Raw genomic sequence first — 21,260 nt, forward strand, 5'->3', positions numbered from 1 at the left:
AATGTTATATTTGTTCAAATTGAACTAGTAAAACATGACAAGATAACGATATTCATGTGTTCGTTCAAATATTAAAACAATAATCTTATCTGTGAACTAGGATTGAGATCCGTTTGAAAATAGGGTCAAAGCAATGATAAACGGACATGTTTGAAACTGATTAAACAAACTAAATCGTTGTTATCACTTCCAATCAGAAAATAAAGGCGTGTGTGAATTAAACTAGTGTGAGGACAATCATTTATCAATAATTTGGTATCTTGTAATTATTTCAAATAAACAATGGATAAAAACATAATTAAAAGGTTTATCAAACTGGCGTGGTTATGGACGTTTATTGAAGGTATCTTACTTTATATGCATAAACTCGTGCTTTTCGTAAAGATGACAACGAAGATAATAACTTAAATAAGTCATCAATATGTCACCAAAAGGAGTGTAACTGGGATTGTAATTCAGTGTGTTTGCAACATGGATTCTATTTAAAGTCGGTCGATTACCACAACAACATATGGCAAGTTTCATTAACATGCTTATCAGAAAAGCTGATTGTGAAGTGTTTCACTTTCCTTAATCAAGGAAGTTAAATATTTACGAAAAATATAAAATTGTTATTGCAGGGGCATTGACCTGCAGCGGCGGTTTTGGTAGCGTGTTTCAACGCGTTGACAACGGAAGCTGTTCGTTTACAAACAACGACACTTGTGGATACACCATTGAACCGCCATGGAAACCATTTGGTAAAGGTAAGACTAACATGCGGCGTAAGAAAATAGTTTCATCTTGAATGTTTGAATAGACTGCACAATTTATATACTATTCAAAATTTGCTAAGAATCACCTGAAATTATTTTGGTAAGAATTTAAATGACATATATATAGTTTATAAATGTAAATATATAATTAGACAATCGGTTGCTGGAAACTGTCAATGTTGCGATAGTCAAAAACAGTTTTGTCAGTTTAAATGAATCTTAAATATCATTTCTCTTTGATACAACATATAAATATACACGTAAATTATAATTGAAAACTTATAACAGCTAAACGGACTGAAATGTTACTAAAAATAAAGTAAAAAACAACAACAACATTTTATGACTCATTAAGTAATCATACTTGGGTTGTGGTCATTGTTATTATTAATTGATGAACACATTTGGTGAAAATTGTGGTAGATCGAGTAGTAGTGGAAGCAAGAGGACCTCGGTCAATGGTATTATGAATTTGCATGTCATAAATATGAACATTTAGAATCTTTCACAAGTATACTCTAAAACTACATGATGTCTTCTTCACATGATTGAAACTTGCAAATACAATCGAATCACTTTAAGATTCCTTAAAAAACATTTTCGAAATTGATTTATTGTTTTTACTGTAATAAAAAAAACAGCAAATGATATTTTAATCATTTAAACAGTATACAATTTTGGTAAATGCAAGCCTTAAAAACGTTAATGCTACGCCACTAACGCTTTTCGGCACAACAGAACATTTTCTGTCAAATTTTGAAGCATTTTTTAACATTTTAACAATAGAATGCTTTGTGCAATTTCTGATGATGTTTTATCAAAGGCTCCAGCATTATCTTTCAATTTCACAAGAAATTAAATCTTTTCCATATCTGACGTTGTAAAACGTGAAGGAATCGCATTTAAATCAACCAAGAGAAAACGCTTTTATAAACCTAATAAATACAAAAACGTACTGTACATTTGAAAAGATAATTATAATACTATGTAAAAAAACTGCAAAGCGACACAAATAAAAACTATATTGAAAAGTTTAACTCCATACGAAATGGCCACTTTTTAAAAAAGGAAGAAGACATACTACACGCACTTTATGCACAAATATCAACAGCATCTAAATATTTGTAATTTTGATGTAAGCCCGACATTGATTTTTTAACTCGTTGTTAAAATGCAATTCGGCTGATTACCCTCTTGATTTCGAAAGATGTGCATTTCTATGGCACTTCATACATTTCCTTCGAAAGATGTGCATTTCTACGGCACTTCAAACATTTCCTTCGAAGATGTGGATTTTTATGGCACTTCATACATTTCCTTCGAAAGATGTGCATTTCTATGGCACTTAATACATTTCCTTCGAAAATGTGCATTTCTATGGCACTTCATACATTTCCTTTGAAGATGTGCATTTTTATGGCACTTCATACATTTCCTTCGAAAGATGTGCATTTTTATGGAACTTCATACATTTCCTTGGAAAGATGTGCATTTCTATGGCACTTCAAACATTTCCTTCGAAGATGTGCATTTTTATGGAACTTCATACATTTCCTTGGAAAGATGTGCATTTCTATGGCACTTCAAACATTTCCTTCGAAGATGTGCATTTCTATGGCACTTCATACATTTCCTTGGAAAAATGTGCATTTCTATGGCACTTCATACATTTCCTTCGAAAGATGTGCATTTTTATGGCACTTCATACATTTCCTTGGAAAGATGTGCATTTCTATGGCACTTCATACATTTCCTTCGAAGATGTGCATTTTTATGGCACTTCATACATTTCCTTGGAAAGATGTGCATTTCTATGGCACTTCAAACATTTCCTTCGAAAGATGTGCATTTATATGGAACTTCATACATTTCCTTGGAAAGATGTGCATTTCTATGGCACTTCAAACATTTACTTCGAAAGATGTGCATTTTTATGGCACTTCATACATTTCCTTGAAAAGATGTGCATTTCTATGGTACTTCATACATTTCCTTCGAAGATGTGCATTTTTATGGCCCTTCATACATTTCCTTTTCACGGGCATCTTTCTACATGTTTTATAATGAAGATGATGACCTTAAAGACAAAGAAACATGTGTTATTATTTACACGGATATTATAAACCTTGGTGTATATGTCCGTGTTATTTAGTATCACATGTACTAAATTCAATGAAAAATATGCAACAGATTGCATGCTTAAAAGGCAGGAATGTTGGATACTTTTACAAATGTAAATAGTTCAGATATTGTAAAAATATTGGCACCTGATTACTCTTTTAGAATAATTTCTACTTTTAAATGCAGCTGCTGTAAAAACTAAATTCGATAAATGTTTATTTCGTAAAACTTAATAACTTTTCAAGCATACCTAACATGTATGACAGAATACGTTACATGTATGACAGAATACGTTACATGTATGACAGAAAACGTTACATGTATGACCGAAAACGTTACATGTATGACAGAATACGTTACATGTATGACAGAATACCTAACATGTATGACAGAATACGTTAAATGTATGACAGAATACGTTACATGTATGACAGAATACTTTACATGTATGGCAGAATACGTTACATGTATGACAGAATACTTTACATGTAAGACAGAATACCTAACATGTATGACAGAATTCGTTACATGTATGACAGAATACTTTACATGTAAGACAGAATACCTAACATGTATGACAGAATACGTTAAATGTATGACAGAATACGTTACATGTATGCCAGAATACGTTACATGTATGCCAGAATACTTTACATGTATGCCAGAATACGTTACATGTATGACAGAATACGGTACATGTATGACAGAATACCTAACATGTATGACAGAATACCTAACATGTATGACAAAATACGTTACATGTATGACAGAATACGTTACAAGTATGACAGAATACTTTACATGTATGACTGAATACGTTACAAGTATGACAGAATACTTTACATGTATGACAAAATACCTAACATGTATGACAAAATACTTAACATGCATGACAGAATACCTAACATGTATGACAGAATACTTTACATGTATGACAGAATACGTTACATGTATGACATAATACGTTATATGTATGACATAATACCTAACATGTATGACAGAATACGTTACATGTATGACAGAATACATTACATGTATGACAGAATACGTTACATGTATGACATAATAATTTACATGTATGACAGAATACGTTACATGTATGACATAATAATTTACATGTATGACAGAATACTTTACATGTATGACATAATACGTTAAATGTATGACAGAATACGTTACATGTATGACAGAATACCTAACATGTATGACAGAATATCTAACATGTATGACATAATACGTTACATGTATGACAGAATACGTTACAAGTATGACAGAATACGTAACTTGTATTACAGAATACTTTACATGTATGACAGAATACGTTACATGTATGGCAGAATACCTTACACGTAGGACAGAATACCTTACATGTATGACAGAATACCTTACATGTATGACAGAACACTTTACATGTATTACGGGATACGTGAATAATGCTTGCCAAAATTGTTCATAAAGTCTAAAGAAGGAAACAGTTTTCTGTGTTGTTGTCAAGCTATTAATTATGACGAGTCCTAAACCCTTAACTAAGACTTTTTTTTATTTTTTTTAAATGAGTATAATTTGGCATGGTAATGAATATCCGAAGTTTAATAATTATGATTTTAAATTGGGGTTTACATCGTAAAATTAAATGATCTATTGAATATGTTTATCATCCCTTACGCATAAAAGAAACATAAAGAACCCAGATTCGACAGTAAATGTTAATTTCTTTTAGTTTTAGATAAACCACACTGCGTGATTGCAAACAGTAGCAGGGAGGGAGAAGTGGCCTCCATAACATCACAAGTGCTGCCAGCAGGGGAATATTGTGTTACATTTTCCTATATCATTCTGGAAGGAGACAATGCGACACTATCAGTACATCGATCTGATGTAAACTCAACAGAGGAACTTGTTACTGTAACAGGCAATTATACCAATGAGTGGAAAACCTTAGAAAACAACGTATTTGTTCAAGCAAAATCTTTTCAGGTAAGTGTTCGTTAGTAGTACATTTGTATACGATTTCGTATTAAGATATTCATGTCGGAACAATTATTTTTATTCAAGAACGTGCTAATACTGTGGATATAGACTTTATTTAAAGCAATTCAAACGACAAGTATCAGCCATGTGTTCATTTTTATCTTGCACTTATTTCGATATATATATTGACTATGCGTATGTTGTGTCATGTTTAAGCTTCGATTTACCGGTCATTTTGACAAGGAAGGAACGGTCGCTCTTGCTGACATTACGGTATTCAAAGGTCAGTTGCACAATTGATTGTTTAAACGCTAAAAAAATTATGACTTTTTACAAATAGCAAAACAGCACACTCAAATTGATATTTGCCTCTGCCAACGTCTCCATAACTGTTAAATTGCAATATTTCTCAATCGGTGTTTTAATAATAACTGATTTTTTTCTTTTTTTCTTACTTCTTTTTAGCTTTCAACACCATCTGGGTCGAAAATGATGACTCGCCTATTCCCAGTGATCAACCTATTTTTAACGGTATTTTACCAACTGTTAAATCATCTTTAAGAACGGAGCATACACCTACGCCTCATCATACACTTACTGGCTTATTCCTCCGCACCAGCAAATAAATGATATGAATTGCACAATGATTCTCTAATTTAAAAAAAAAAAAACCTGAGTACTCACATGTTCTTGCTTAAAAAGAAGTACGATGGCTGTCCTAGAAAACCGTTCGATATTGTTGTATTGTATATATGTACTGTGTTGTTTGTTGAGTTTTGTGGTGTTGTTCCATGTTTGTAATTGATTGTTTTTGTGTTCTTTGTCTTTGGCGTTTACCATGTGCCATTAAACGGGGTTAATGTTTAAACCTTTGGCTACTGAGCTTGTTTCTGTAGTTTTTCATATAACTATTGTATATCGTTATATATCGTTGCCCATCGCTAAAACAATCAAAGTTAAACTCGCCGCACGCGAGAGTAATACACGAAGCGACATTTGTAGTTTATGAAACAGTCCATGGTCGAAGTTAAACGTAATGTAAAAACTAATTAATATTTTACCTTATCTTGAAATATGTGGTATGTATTTGAATAAATACTGTATTATATTTTCGTCGGATTTTGGAGCTGGAATTTTTTGCGTACACTATATAATGTTGAGGTAGGTAAAGTTAGACTTCATCGGAAGTTGAGTTATGATATTGAGGCGGTTTGGGGTATTGTGTGCATTAGCGACCATTAGTGCACACAATCTTCGTAAAGCAAGATAGAAACAAGTGCAATTTGAACGCAGAAAAGTGACATAACATTGTTTTTATGTGTCTCTGCTTATTATCGTATTACTAAAACTACCATATACATACGAAGATAATATTTGTCAATCATGTTCACTTACATGCTTGTATAACATTGTGCAAACGAGCACGGAAATGCTATTATTCGCATCACAAGCACAGAATTCTGCGAAATGAAGTTTGAAAATAAATACGCGCAAACATTTCAATTGCAAAGAAGATTATGACACAGTTGTTCTTCATTTCGCTATAATGTTCATTGCCTCATTTCTTTCAGTTACCACGAAACCAACAATACCGACAACATCAATACAACCTTCGACAGTCGTTAGTAAAGGTTGTAGATAATAGTACTAATTCATTAAGATTGATAAACACAATACTGTTATTCCCAGTCATTAAGGTATCATATTTCCATTCGCCTTATCCTTTATGTATGTGGAACTTTAAGCTCATATTGTATAACCAATAAGGCGGAATGACGGCATTGTTTATTTCCATATTGCGCTCCCATTAAATTAAAGCGACTTTTTTTAATAACCAATAGTACAATGGCATTACGAATAACAGCTATAATTTGATACAAATGTTATGTTGTTGGTCACATTTCTTTTGAGATCCTGCTTAGTTAAATCGTAATGAGCAATGAATTAAAAAGTTAATTTATGTATTGATCGCAATTTTTCTTGCATTAAATTTGCTCAAGTGCCCTACTTACGTTCATACAGCTTAAAGGGAAGACAACATGCATCTAATCCTTAATACTATTAACTGTGTTAATAATTCAAGCAATTCCAATAGGTACGACAGCAGCAGCGAATGAAACGACACCAGTAACACCAACAACACTACTAATCGAGGCAACAACCACGACATCGACAATGGGCTCAACAATAACACCAATAACCATTGCAAATGCAACAATTACAAAAACAACAACTAGAACAACGACGACACAAGATACATCAGCAACAACATCTTTGAAAGGTAAATTGGTTCAATTCAAAATAAGGTCATAAAAAAGAATGATTCATTAAGTGTTGGTTTATTTTTAAAAAGGGTACTTATATTATACGTTTTAACTTTTTCTGATTTAAAATCGGTACATTGTTACCGTCAAGCTTTAACATTACAATATCGTTATTGATAAATGTTGTTGTAATCGCCTTTGCGTATATGCCATATCCATAACAATAAGATAAGTCAGATGCCACTCGATGATTGTGTCATTAATTTAAGCAGTATCTCCCTCATCACCAATGACAACTGTAGCAGCGACGATTTATACGAAATCAGTAACGCAAACAACACTACCAATCGAGACAACAACAGCGACACCAACATTAGCAGCGACAAACACAACCGACCAAACAGCAGCAACAATAGGTACACCACTAGGAAATGTAGCAACAAACACAACAATTACAAAAACAACAACAAGAACAACGACGATACAAGAACCCTCAAGAACAACAACTTTGAAAGGTAAATTGGCTCAATTCAAAATATAGTCATTAAAAGGATTTATCATTAAGTGTTTGTTTATTTTTAACACAAGGTACTTATATTATACGTTTTAACTTATTTCTGATTTTAAATCGCTACTATCGAAACAGTTAGTGTGTGATATAATATGACAGTGCTTTATGGATCAGTACCTAATAATAACTCGGTCAGTATGTTCGTTATGATCACATGTCAAAATGGATATGCTATAATGAGCAATAAATTAAAACGTAAATTTATGTATTGATCGCAATTTTTCTTGCATTGAATTTGCTCGAGTGCACTACTACAGCAGAAAGGGAAGACAAAATCATCTAATCCTTAATACTATTAACTGTGTATATAAAATGTACTACATAAATCAAGCAATACCAATAGGTACGAAAGCAGCAGCGTATGAAACAACATCATCAACACCACCAACAACAACAACAGAGGCAGCAGCCACGACATCAACAATAGGCTCAACAAGAACACCAATAACCAATGAAAATGCAAGTACAAACGCAACAATTATAAAAACAACAACAACAACAAGACCAACGACGACAAAAGGAACAACATCTTTGAAAGGTAAATTGCTTACAACACACGCTTACATTATAACTTACTGCTAAATTAAAAAAAAAACCATGAATAATTATTTATCTTAAAATGAACTAAATAAAATGTATATATATATACATATATACATATATACATATACATATATATATACGCGACCTTCTCCTTAACAGGTTTGTATTATTATTTGAACTCGCATTGTTGAATATATATCATCGTGCAAACAACACACGCTTACATTTATATATATATATATATATTGATATATATATATATATATATATATATATATATATATATATGTAAGCGTGTGTTGTTTGCACGATGATATATATTCAACAATGCGTGTTCAAATAATAATACAAACCTGTTAAGGAGAAGGTCGCGGACACTTTTATACTATGCAATTAACCTTTGTTTCATTGCAATTTATTGTCTAAGGTGCCACACCACCACCACTACCAACAACAAACATTCAATTGTTGTCAATAAAGGTTGTTTAGAAAAGGAAGGAGTATTTATAAACTCATTAAATACAAAAAGGGTCTCTTAATCTTACCCATTGTTGATACTAACAAATACGATAAATGCATGTATTAGCATTAATTAACTGACAAGGAATAAATGCATATATTTATTGTTAGCGAAATTTAAATATTTGTGTTATTGTTTCTGTTGTCTTGGGACGTTGTTTGTTCTCTGGTGGAGTGTTTGTTAGAACTCGATATATTTGTCTCCAACCTAAAGCCTGGTAAAACCTTTGGCTAATTAACCTGTCCGTATGAATAGCAATTCAAAAAGGATTTATCTTGTTTCAGACGGCTGTCAAACATCGCTGACTCTGGCGAACGGAAACGTAACATACAATGGGACAGTCACGGGATCAAAGGCGACCTTTAACTGTTTCGAAGGGTATGACCTGGTTGCTTCGAATCCGGACACAACTTGTCTTTCAAATAAAACCTGGGCCGGGTTCGTAGCCAAATGTGAGCCTGTAGGTAAGTAGGTTTTGATTTAGTCTGTTAAACTAGAATGTGACTGATTTACGATAATTTGATGTTGTTTGTGACTAGTAAAGCATCAAAAAGTATCTTCTTTACCTATATATATAAAATTTTAACCTGTCAATAAAGTCAAAAGTAGAAAGAATGTAAATAAGTATTCAGGTCTTAGAAACCGTGGTATTGCAAGTAATTTATGTTTTATCTATAAGAATTATTGTCAGAGACAAACTATACTCTGTTTCCTTTCAGTTTGCGATCAGTATCTCATAGACCCTCTTCCATATCCTTTAAAACTAAACCTAACCAATACAACCTATGGATCGATCGGTCATCTTTATTGCCTGAATGGATTATATGTCAATGGTGATAGCACAATTATTTGCCAGAGCAATGGAACGTGGTCTAGTCCAAAAGCATCTTGCTCCGGAACAAGTACGTATTTTAAATGTTGTTTATTTCAATAAGCCTTATATATAATTAATTTCTTGTTTAAAGGCACATATGAAGGCTAAGCAAACGTTTAACAAGAGATAGAAGGCTACAAAACAATACTCATTTTACAACTATTAAAACAATTCGTTATGTTAATGCCAAGTACCAAGTCACATAAAACATATAATATGTTGGTACCTTCAAGTATTTACCCCACCATATCGGCACTCATTGGCTGTGTTTTTACATAAAGCAATACTTTCAATACTAACAGCATACTCAACAACTGTACGACCAGCAACAACAGCAGTGACTACAACAACACCACCACCACCAACATCTACTACAAAAGAGCCAACAACAACAATTTCATTGCCAACAACACCACAACCATTCAAAGGTAAAATTGTTCGTTACTAATTTTAAATATAGTATATAATTTATCTAGGGTTTTAAAAAAAAAAATCAACAACAGAAGGTACTTATGTTGCGGTGCTTAATGAAGCAGTATCTTATAATAAATCAGTCGTTATGTTCGCCATGATCCTTGCAATATCAAGGAAACGTCGAGACAAATGTAACTTGCACACCTTTGGATATGAAATGTAATATATACATATACAATCAAATGCAATTTGACTTTCAAATCTGACTTGTCTGATACAGAACATGCATTACTTTCGTATAATACATAGTGCAATGCATAATTTTTCAAACGACATATCATAACATAAAAACTAACTGCTTAATTTGAAACCAGTTTATTTTGTGATAACACATATCTTTTTAAATGAACTTAGTGGTATGTATGTATGTGTTTATAACACAAACCTGTTGGAGAGTATGTCTGGGACACCTGTTGAAGCTTGTTAAAGATCAATTACGATCTTTTGAGTTATCCGGTATATCTTTCTTATTGGTAAATTTAATAACATATATTTGTTTTCCATAGTTGCAAAATAGGTGTGCACATGGTATCAGATTTCAGTGTGACGGTTGTAGTTCTCAGTCGTTCTCTGAAAATTACGTAATATGTTATTGTTTTTGTCTGTGTTATATTTCATCATTTCGAAAAATAATTGTAAATTTTAAGCTTTCAATAGTCATTTAATGATATTTAAAAGCATACATAATGACTCCTTTATAGACATGCCCTTACTTAACGTTCCTTGACGTCTGACGTACCTTGTTTGTTGCATATACACAGCAATGCTAGAATTACGACGGAAGTGTTACTTTTTCTGAACAAATACCTTAATGCGTTTCTTTTGAAACAAAGCAAATTTCGTGTATGCTCATGATCAGTCCGAGATGTATAACCCTACGAGAAACGCTCGCATTCAAACGTATGAGCAGATTACCTTCGATGACATGTTCAATGTTAAAATAAAAGTAACGATATTTATTGTTCTGTTGCGAAAAGAACTCTTTGAAATAATATGTTGTTACATTTTTGTTGCATTTTAGTATAGATGACTTCTTAAACAGTTTGTGCATGTTAATTTAGATTGTAAAAACAAATTAACACTCGACCATGGTTACGTACATTACGCAAAATTGGGATGGATGGCAACATTCAACTGTTCTGAAGGCCACGATCTCGTTGGAAATGATACAACAAATTGTCTAAGTGACGGATCTTGGGAACCTCTTCCAACCAGCCAAAAAAGTTTGTCCAAAATGCACACTGATCCACAATTGCTGGTAGTTATAACAGGGCAACTATAGCCGCAACCAGATCTCCTATAGGTTGACGTAATTGATCAGCATAAAAAAATAATTGAACACAGAGTTTAACCGGTTCGTTAGCTTATCCTAAATGCTTCCATGTTTTATTCCTGTCCCGAAACTCCGACCATTTGATGTAAAACAAATGAAATTTGCTAGTGAATCGGATCCTAACAAGACCATACCCGGCTTCAACACAAGCTTATGACTCAAGGCATTGATATCCACACATTGATTAAGTAACCGTAAAGAAACCAGCTGATTGTGTGTTACTAAAGAAGAAAATCGCGACTTATACTAGTATATTCTTTACTTATAAAGAATGTATTTTTACAAATACCTGAAAACAATACTTTACAATATCGGAAACCACTTATGCTAAGATATGACAATAGATTGTTAGTTGGGATGGTGTATCTATCCACAACATTGTTTTCGTGTGATGAGGGGTATCAACTAAATGCCATAGTCTGAACGTATTGATGCTATCTGGGCATTCGTTATCGAAATGAAATTAAGATTGTGTCTCAACTCTCGAGCACCTTTGCTTTTTATTCGAATATCAACTTAACGTTATATCAAGTGTTTGTTTTTAATACAATTTAGATTGCGGCATACCTTTTAGCATACCAAATGCTAATGTGAAATACATCAACACTACCTACCGGGAAACAGCTGTTTATAGTTGTGATGCCGGATATGAGCCACAACCTGGACAGAATAGTACATGCTCGAGCAATGGATCATGGTCATATGTTGCATGCGAACCAGTCGTATAAAGTAGTTTTATAGAAAGCAAATTCCACAATGCAATCATCAAAATAGCTCTGCTGCACAATCGTATCTTCAAGTAAAATATCATTTACAATCTCATCTGTATACAACTGATTAATGATTTACGGTTATACGTATTTTCAACATATTTTTCATGTTTTAACATAGAATGCGGTACAAATCTAACCATTGCAAATGGAGGCGTGACAACCAGGGGTTCTAAATACTTGGACCAAGCAACATACTATTGCAATGAAGGTTATTTCCTGATTGGAGAAGAAAATACAACATGCCTCGAAAATGCCACGTGGGGTAGCAATAATGTGTCATGTGAACCTATGGGTAAGATCATTACTCAAGAATAACCATTTGATACCTTTTATAATTTTACTAACTGTATTTGACATGTCCTTTGTTCAATAAAGGCATTTCTATCAGTATTCTCCTGAATCGCTGTTATTTTGCCTTCAGTTCATGGTTTTGGTTAATTAAAACACTTATATATTTAGAGTACTAAACGTACTGATGATATCATCATATCATGTTACTCATGACAAACTTGATGTTGTAGATTGTGGAACAATCATCAGTAATGACCACGGTCATGTGATTTACGGAAATTCCACATACCTGTCTTCGGCGGTCTTAGTGTGTGACGATGGTTATGTGCTGAATGGAAACAATACAACTAGCTGCCTCAGTAACGGATCCTGGTCAACCATAAATGCAGATTGCTATCTTATAGGTTTGTTTAGCTGAACGACATATAAATATAGCATACTACAAAATTTGCCCCTTTCCATTATATCTTCCTGAGGTTTAACCATGTTCTATTATGTAATGAAAACACTAGCCATTGTCATGTCACAGAATTGAAATTAGTTAGTTGATCGGATCGCATCCAAGACAAAATTAGACTCCAAGACAATATCATGACTCAAAGAATTGATAGACAAGCAATGTCTGAGTAACTCTAAAAAACGTTCCATATGTGTGTCACTGAAGACATATACCTGCAATATAGTTTGATGTTGTAGTTTTACAATTACCTTCAAACGATATCGGTGTATATGGAAAACCTCTTGTGCCTTTGAATGTCACCATATATATATATATATATATATATATATATATATATATATATATATATATATATATATATATATATATATATATTGTTATGACGGTGTATAAGTTCAAAGCATTGCTTTGGTGTAATGAGGGAAACGACCTTAATGATAACAACTGTTTAAGTGGGTCTGGACTCAAAGACGATAACGGGGGCATTTGTTACCGAAATTAAAATGAAGTATTCGTTGTCTTTTTTAGATAACTTTATGAACCCTTGGTTCGTATTCGAACAGGAATTAAAATGTCATGCAAATTAAATGGTTTTTGTTACAATTTAGATTGCGGCCAACCTGCAAACATTTCAAATGCCAATGTGAAATACAGCGACACTACCTACCAGAAAACGGCTGTTTATATTTGTGAGACCGGCTACAAACCACATATTGATGAGAATAGTACATGCACAAGCAATGGATCATGGTCGTATGTTGCGTGCGAACCCGTCGGTATAATACAGTTTTTAGAGACATTCAAATAAATACAACGAAAGTCTTTTGATACCTAAGCCAAATTTATATGTAAAAATTATGAATTTCATATATTATCTTCTTATTTGAAATATATATTTATTAATAAGCTTATATAGTTCTTATTTAACGCATTGCATCACAGATTGCGGTACAAATCTTACCATTCCTGATGGAGGCGTTATCACCAGAAGTTCAAAATACTTGGAGCTAGCGACATACTACTGCAATGAAGGTTATGTCCTGATTGGAGAAGAAAATTCAACATGTCTCGAAAATGCCACCTGGAGTAGAATTAATGTGACATGTGAACCTGTGGGTAAGATGTTAACTCAAGCATACCAATATGGTACTTTTATATGGAGAATATATTCTATAACATGTCCTTGGTTCAATACAGGCATGCATATGAGTATAGGAATTTTAGGAATTTTACATAACCCAATTTAGGACACATTTTTCTGCTCTATAATTAGTAAATAAAATATTTAAAATTGAATGATTAAAAAAGAAGTCTTCCTTGCAAATGTATTTTGAGAGTATGTCGGTGAGTGACTGAAGATAATTTAAATAAAAAATGATAATGAAAAAACCCCACAACGTATATATTATTATATAATTTACTTTAACGTGATTGAATACTGCATAATATTACATTAGCATCGTTTTTGTACAGAATGTGGCGATACATTAAGAGTTACGAACGGTACGATACAGTACTCCGGAACCTTCTTCCAGTCAAACGCGACATGCACTTGTGATGGTGGGTTTGAAATAAGCGGCGTGAGAATTGTCTATTGTCTAAGTAACGGATCTTGGTCATCCGAAGACTTATCCTGTGAGCCAGTTGGTAAGCAATGTTGAATTGTGATATTCCGTAAATGCTTGTTTGGATCTGGATTAAGTACACATTCACAAACTTAAACGCACATAGGTTTTGCATATATTAGTTAACAGTCCAGCTTGTGTATGTGCGTTTTGGGCTTTATGGCTATGTATGGTGCCCTGGCATACATTATTGATATTTCCCTACATTCTATTCTAGACTGTGGGACACCTAGACTGATAGATAATGGCACCGTATTATTCAATAAAACAACATATCAAGATGTATCTGTTTATAACTGTGATCCGGGATATGATCTTCGTGGTCCAATTAATATCACTTGTCTCAGCAGCAAGACCTGGTCATCCAACGACACATATTGCGAGCCAGTTGGTATGCTTGAACTTACTATGTATTTTATTGTTTCTACGTTTGGAAGTTCATTTTTCACCATTGCGTGAGTAACGTTGACAGTGCATTTATTCGAATACTTGTGTTCGTATCATGTTTATGTTTAACGGCCCAAGAAAATCGAATACCACTTAAACCGGTGCTCGGGGCGTTGACAGTGTTGCATTACTCATTGTTGTTGTCAACCAAACCGATACTGCTGTATTCGTTCTTTGGTTGTCGTCTGTGATTTCGAAGAATTCACTTTTAGGCCGTACTTGAATAGTTTTTGTTAGTTTTTGGTTGACCTTCATGTACCTAATCAATCCATTGCCGTTAAATTATTTGTTATGATAAAAACTGATTTTTTTTTATATTTAGACTGTGGAATCCCAAGTGTCATCACCAATGGAAACGTCACATTTAACAGTACAAGATATACTGAAAAAGCTTTATACTACTGTTCCGAAGGATATGTTCTTCACGGTCCTGCAAAAGCAACATGCATGAGTAACAAATCATGGGAAATAACAAACACCACGTGTAACCCAATCGGTATGCATATTTAAGCTTATTTTGTCATAACACAAATGTTACGTGGGTTAATACAAAGAATGTTATGATACAATCATTCAATTTAATGTGCTCTTAATTTTCAATGATGCAACTATATTTTTTGTAGATTGTGGCATAAACCTCACATTATTGAATGGAAATGTTTCACTCACTCAAACAACGTACCTATCTTCTGTGGTGTATTCATGTGACGAAGGCTACACACTTAATGGTTTGGCCAATGGAACATGTCTTAGTAATGGGTCATGGTCAAGTGCTTCATGTGAACCGGTCGGTAGGTAAATTATATTATTTTACTACATTCTATCTTCCCTTTGGGCGTCTATTTGGTTTCTCCTAAAAAAGGAATTACGATAAAATTAAGATCGATTTTACACAGTTTTTGTCATCATTTAAAGTAAACATGATTTACTCTAAATCAAATTTATAAATGGAATTTATGCTCATCTAAAGAAGTTTGTTTACATGAACTTCTCTGATTAACTAATTAGTCTTAGATGCCTTGGCATAATATATTGTTTTGTGTACGTTCTATTCAAGACTGTTTGGTTCCCTTACTACAAATGATGAAAGCTTATCTCATCGTTGTATTTAATGAGACAACATACCAAGCCAGGTCTGTTCTCGCTTGTGATGAGGGATATGAATTGATTGGTCCAGACTATATCACTTGTCTCAGCAACAAAACCTGGTCATCGAACAACGTATCTTGCGAACCAGTTGGTATGTTGGAATCTTCTTTGTCCCTTATGTGTTTACGTTTGGAGGTTTTCTTTTCAATAATTGCATGATTGAACTTCACAGTGAAGGTTATATTTGGATGTAGTATGTGCTTCCGTCCGAATAATCACCCATCCATATTGTGTTTTAATAGTATTGGTTTTTGTTTTATGTCCATATTTCTTTTAAAAAACAGACTGTGGAAAGCCAAACACCGTTGCCAATGGAAACGTCACACTTGACAGTACAAGCTATACTAGAGAAGCTTTATATGACTGCTTTGAAGGCTATATCATTCATGGACCTGCAAAAACAACATGCATGAGTAACAGATCATGGGAAGTGACTAACACCTCGTGTAACCCTATCGGTATGAAACTATTACGGCTTGCGATTGTTTGTATTTGTGGTCTATGTCTTTGGTGTTCGCATTGCGCTATTAAACGGAATTAATATTTAATATTCGACTGCTGAGCTTGTTTCTGTTGTTTTTCATATAAATATTAATGAGGTAATGATAAATGTTTACGTTATCACATACTTGAACATTATTTACAAAACCATTCATTGTAGCTGTACGTTAAAGAACTTTATCATGCGTCTTTGTTATTTATAGATTGTGGCAAAAATCGCACACTATTTCATGGAAAGGTTTCTTTTACTCAAACAACATACTTATCTACTGTGATGTATTCGTGTGACGAAGGTTACACACTAAATGGAATGGCAAATGGAACATGTCTAAGTAATGGGTCATGGTCAAATGTTGCATGTGAACCAGTCGGTAAGGAAAACTGACGCATTTGACTTTGACAAAGAAACTAAAAACTATGAGACTTCTCTTAGATGCTTTGAATACAAGTTATTAAACAAGCGACATATATTTAGCATAGTGTTTATCTATATTGATGACGAACAGACGTTTTTGAAAATAAATTCAATGGAATTGATGCTCATTAAAATACTTATATTAAATAAAGTAATTTTAAACGCCCCCCCCCCCCCCTCCAATATATTTCTTAGAATAGACACCGACCATTGCCTTTCAGACTGTGCCAAACAATTGAAAATTGATTATGGGATGGCACGTTCTAACGGAACAATTTTTCAATCAGAGGCAAATTTCACTTGCGATGAAGGATATAAACTCAGCACACAGGATCACCCGCACTGCTTAAGTAATGGATCCTGGTCATTCACTGGCGCAACTTGCGACCCTATTGGTAAGAATTGTTTAAAAAACAAATGCCTAATCCATGCTGGGGAATACAACTGTAAAGAGGATAATACCGAAATTAAAAAAAACAGGGGAGAATTGTTGAATCAATTACACAATAATTGAGACTTGTTCTAGTGAATATTTCCCTATAGTACATTTTATTCATCGTGTTTCGTTCAATTCTTAATTATTGATGCATCGCCAAACCATAGAGTTTTCATGAAAATTATTACATTTTACCTTTCATAAACAATGGTATCAGTTGATTGCGGTGTAAACGGCCCGCTGTCTAACGGCCACTTCCAATTTTATAATGAAACAGCATTTGAGACTATAGCTAAAGTTGCGTGTGACACTGGATATAAAATAGTTGGATACGGCACGTTAGTCTGCCTTAGTAATGCTACATGGTCTAATCCAATGACAAAATGTCAAGCAGTCGGTCAGTTGATAATGTTTTAAACGATAAGATACTCATGTGTACCAAACAATGTAATAAGTTTTACATATTGTTTTTGGAAGCCGCTAAAACAATATGACTAGGAATACACGTTAGAAATATTTATAAAAGTGACATTAAGATTTATAAGAAATTTCGATTAATTACAACATTAAAATATATGTTTACTGTAGATGAAAGGGTCGTGTTTTTTTAAGATTGTGGATCGCCTAAGCAACCGGAACCTGTCAAAATCGAGTTTAAGGGTACTCAGTATCCCTCTTCCGGAAATATAACCTGTATTCCGGGTTATATTCATTACGGCGCAAAAACATTGTCGTGTACGGAAAATGGAACTTGGGCGGTAGGAGATTTCAACTGTACCCCAGTTGGTAAGTATCAAGGAAAATTGGAGAAATGGAGGTATATTTACAACTTTTTTTTGTTAATATAGATAAATTTATTTTAGACATATTGTAATATATAAGACATATTAAAAATACTTAGCAAAACAATATTCTTAAGTTGATCATACAATCTAGTGACGTATTTTCTCAAAGTCATATCTTCGGAAATGAACATACGCAAATGCTACCTGCATTTTTATTGTTGCACACAGTGTTTACTGCCTTAATTACAACATCAAATGTATTTAATATTTCGATGTTTCAGACTGTGGAAGATTCGTAACAGGTGTGAAGCAAACGTACTCCTACGACAACAATGGCACGACGTTCGGTTCAGTGGTAATAATGTCATGTGAGACCGGTTATTTTGTATATGATGGCAGTCATTCAAATAAAGTTTCCAGTCAGTCTGCCCGATGCGAAGTAAATGGCACATGGACGAAGCTTCTTAATAAAAGTGTCTGCGAAAGCGGAAGTAAGGCTTTGTTTTTTGTTCTAAACATCTTTTCATTTTGAGATATTTAATAGTTTGCCATTCCGATGAAATCGAATATTTAATGACCATAACAAACAATGATTTGAACCAGTTATAAGAAAGTATTTAATAATATTGTAAAACACATGCTGCCGCATAAGCGAAAACATACATTGATTTAATTTGCAATGATTGGTGCTTATTCTGAAGCAGCGTCATAGATGATAGTGTCAATATTTCAGCTTGCAGCGCTATAAAACAACAGGAACATTGGAATACAACGATTAAAAACGGAACATATGCAACGAACGAGACTATCGCATTCGGTTGTAAAACAGGGTTTACGTTATCGGGTTATAGGCAAATCACCTGTCTCCTAACTGGGGATTGGAGTGGTGACCCACCTACCTGCATTAAAGGTAAGTAATTGACATTCTAACATAAAAGGGCCAGAAATATAAAAAAAATAATTCTCAAACTGATACTTTGTCCGGTATTTTGGGACATGTTGTGGACGCTGAAAAACAAGGTATTTATTTATTTACACAGTGCATAATGTTAGTTCTTAAAATAAAATAAAATAAAATTGTCAGGTTTCAAAACATGTTTGTAGGTAGCTTAAATCATGAGTGGTTCATAGTTACTATAAATGCATCCTTTGATTTGATGCCATGCAATAATGAAACTGTATTTAAAACTTAACAGGAAAATATTTTTTGTATTTTTAGTATATAAATACTTAATATGTAAACGGAACATACAAAGTGTACCATACTCAATATTGTTCAATGTGTTGAGTATACATTATTTTTTGTGTAGAGTACATTTAGACAAATTACTAATGTGTTCTTAAAATTCATGCAGAAATTAAAAACATTCCGAAATGTGAACAAGAGAGTTATGGGAACTGTAGCTGGGACAAGACAGATCCAGGCCAGATTGTATCTTGCAAGTGTCCAAAGAACTTTGAGGGCCATATAAGTAGGAAATGCGACAGAAATGGTAAATGGCTTCTTCCGGAGTCTAACTGTGTTCGACCGGAGATCCAAGCCATTGCAAACAAGGTTATTATTATTATTATTATTATTATTATTATTATTATTATTATTATTATTATAAATATGTTGTTTCATTAACAAATAAGTAATGCGTGTTGATAATCAACTGGAAATTACAAGTCCATTGGTGAAGAAATTAGCTATTGTATTTTGAAACGCACAATGAATAAAGTCTACCAGATAATGGCCGAGAACAAATGATATTTACCTAGTTAATGATGTATCCTTATAATGTATGGAGTTTGTTCCGTTATAGCATCGCAGAAGTGCACTTGTTTAACCGTAAAACCGTAAGTTCTGAACTACCAACGAATTACAATAAGTTCGGATATCTGCAAACCTTCCTACATGAATCATAATTTGTTTTCTTGTTCCAGGTTCAAGCTTTGCTAGAAAACCCCTCCGAGCAGACTATAACTGACAGTCTAAAAGATCTAAATAATCTTACCAATGTAACTGCTTCCTCATCGGAATCTACATTTAGTGGAGAAATAGAAAAGGTTACATCTATTCTCGATAATATTGCGAACATGAGCCAAAATATAAACGTCACTGATAATCAAGCGAAGGTAAATCGTTTTTTATTACCTACAGAAATATAGATTTTCGTTGTTGATTTTTCACCATAAGTTTGATTTATAGGTAAAACATTTTTTAAATATTAAAATGTATACATGCATATATAACTAAATAATTGTTTAAGCTGATAATTCAGCAACACAGATTTAATTTTAATAACATAAAAGCATGTGTGCCAAATATGCAAAACTACATACATCTGTTCTAAGATATGAGTCAAACAGAGTTTATCATATAAAGGCTCGTATGTTTGCTCAGTAATGTTTTTTTGTTTAAACACACCAAAATGATTAAGCTGATTTCAGATTTGGTTTAAAATATGACGGACACTAATATCCATGCTAGAGGACCCCCCCCCCCTCCTTGCTGTTGTTATGTTGTTATGCTAATGGAATAGAATGTTATAACCTTTTCATTTATTTAAACGATTGCTCGATTTCTCAACAGATAGTTTTTTTTGCAATATTATCGTTAACAAAGCGATAAGGGTAATCACTTTGCAATGTAAATGTTATAAATCCCGGCTCCAAGTTTATGTTTACGCTGGACTGAGATTTGATTTTTCTAGATGTACACATTAATCTATAGATATAAGTGCCATATGCTATGACTAAAATATATGCACTAAAAGGCTTAAAGACAAAAATAACAAGGTTAAAAACTGGCGCTTTGTTAGAATACCTTCTATAATCTTTTAGTCTAAAATGCTATTACGGGAAAAACGATGGTTTGGTGCGATACAAGAAAGAAGGCGCAATTTTCTGGCCCATAAGACAATGGCTGCAACAAACTATTTTTGTCTCGGTCTCACTGATAGTTTGGGT

At 33.3% G+C, this 21,260-nt stretch overlaps 1 protein-coding gene and 1 long non-coding RNA gene across 2 annotated transcripts; both read left to right on the top strand.

Annotated features, from left to right (window-relative positions):
* The first annotated feature begins 231 nt into the window (after positions 1-231).
* LOC128225651 (uncharacterized) lies at positions 232-20,137 on the top strand. The gene is made up of 10 exons (XM_052935563.1): positions 232-343; positions 621-746; positions 4,597-4,853; positions 5,064-5,130; positions 5,313-5,378; positions 6,419-6,478; positions 12,318-12,491; positions 12,721-12,894; positions 19,664-19,863; positions 20,114-20,137. The coding sequence occupies exons 1-10, from the start codon at positions 283-285 to the stop codon at positions 20,135-20,137; spliced, it is 1,209 nt and encodes a 402-aa protein (XP_052791523.1). The 5' UTR covers positions 232-282.
* Positions 8,077-10,033, top strand: LOC128228208 (uncharacterized). The gene is made up of 4 exons (XR_008259902.1): positions 8,077-8,220; positions 9,030-9,209; positions 9,465-9,647; positions 9,922-10,033. It is a non-coding gene; the product is annotated as an uncharacterized LOC128228208 (long non-coding RNA).
* Positions 20,138-21,260: the final 1,123 nt, after the last annotated feature.

Source organism: Mya arenaria, chromosome 3, assembly GCF_026914265.1.
Source record: "Mya arenaria isolate MELC-2E11 chromosome 3, ASM2691426v1".
NCBI lineage: Eukaryota > Metazoa > Mollusca > Bivalvia > Myida > Myidae > Mya > Mya arenaria.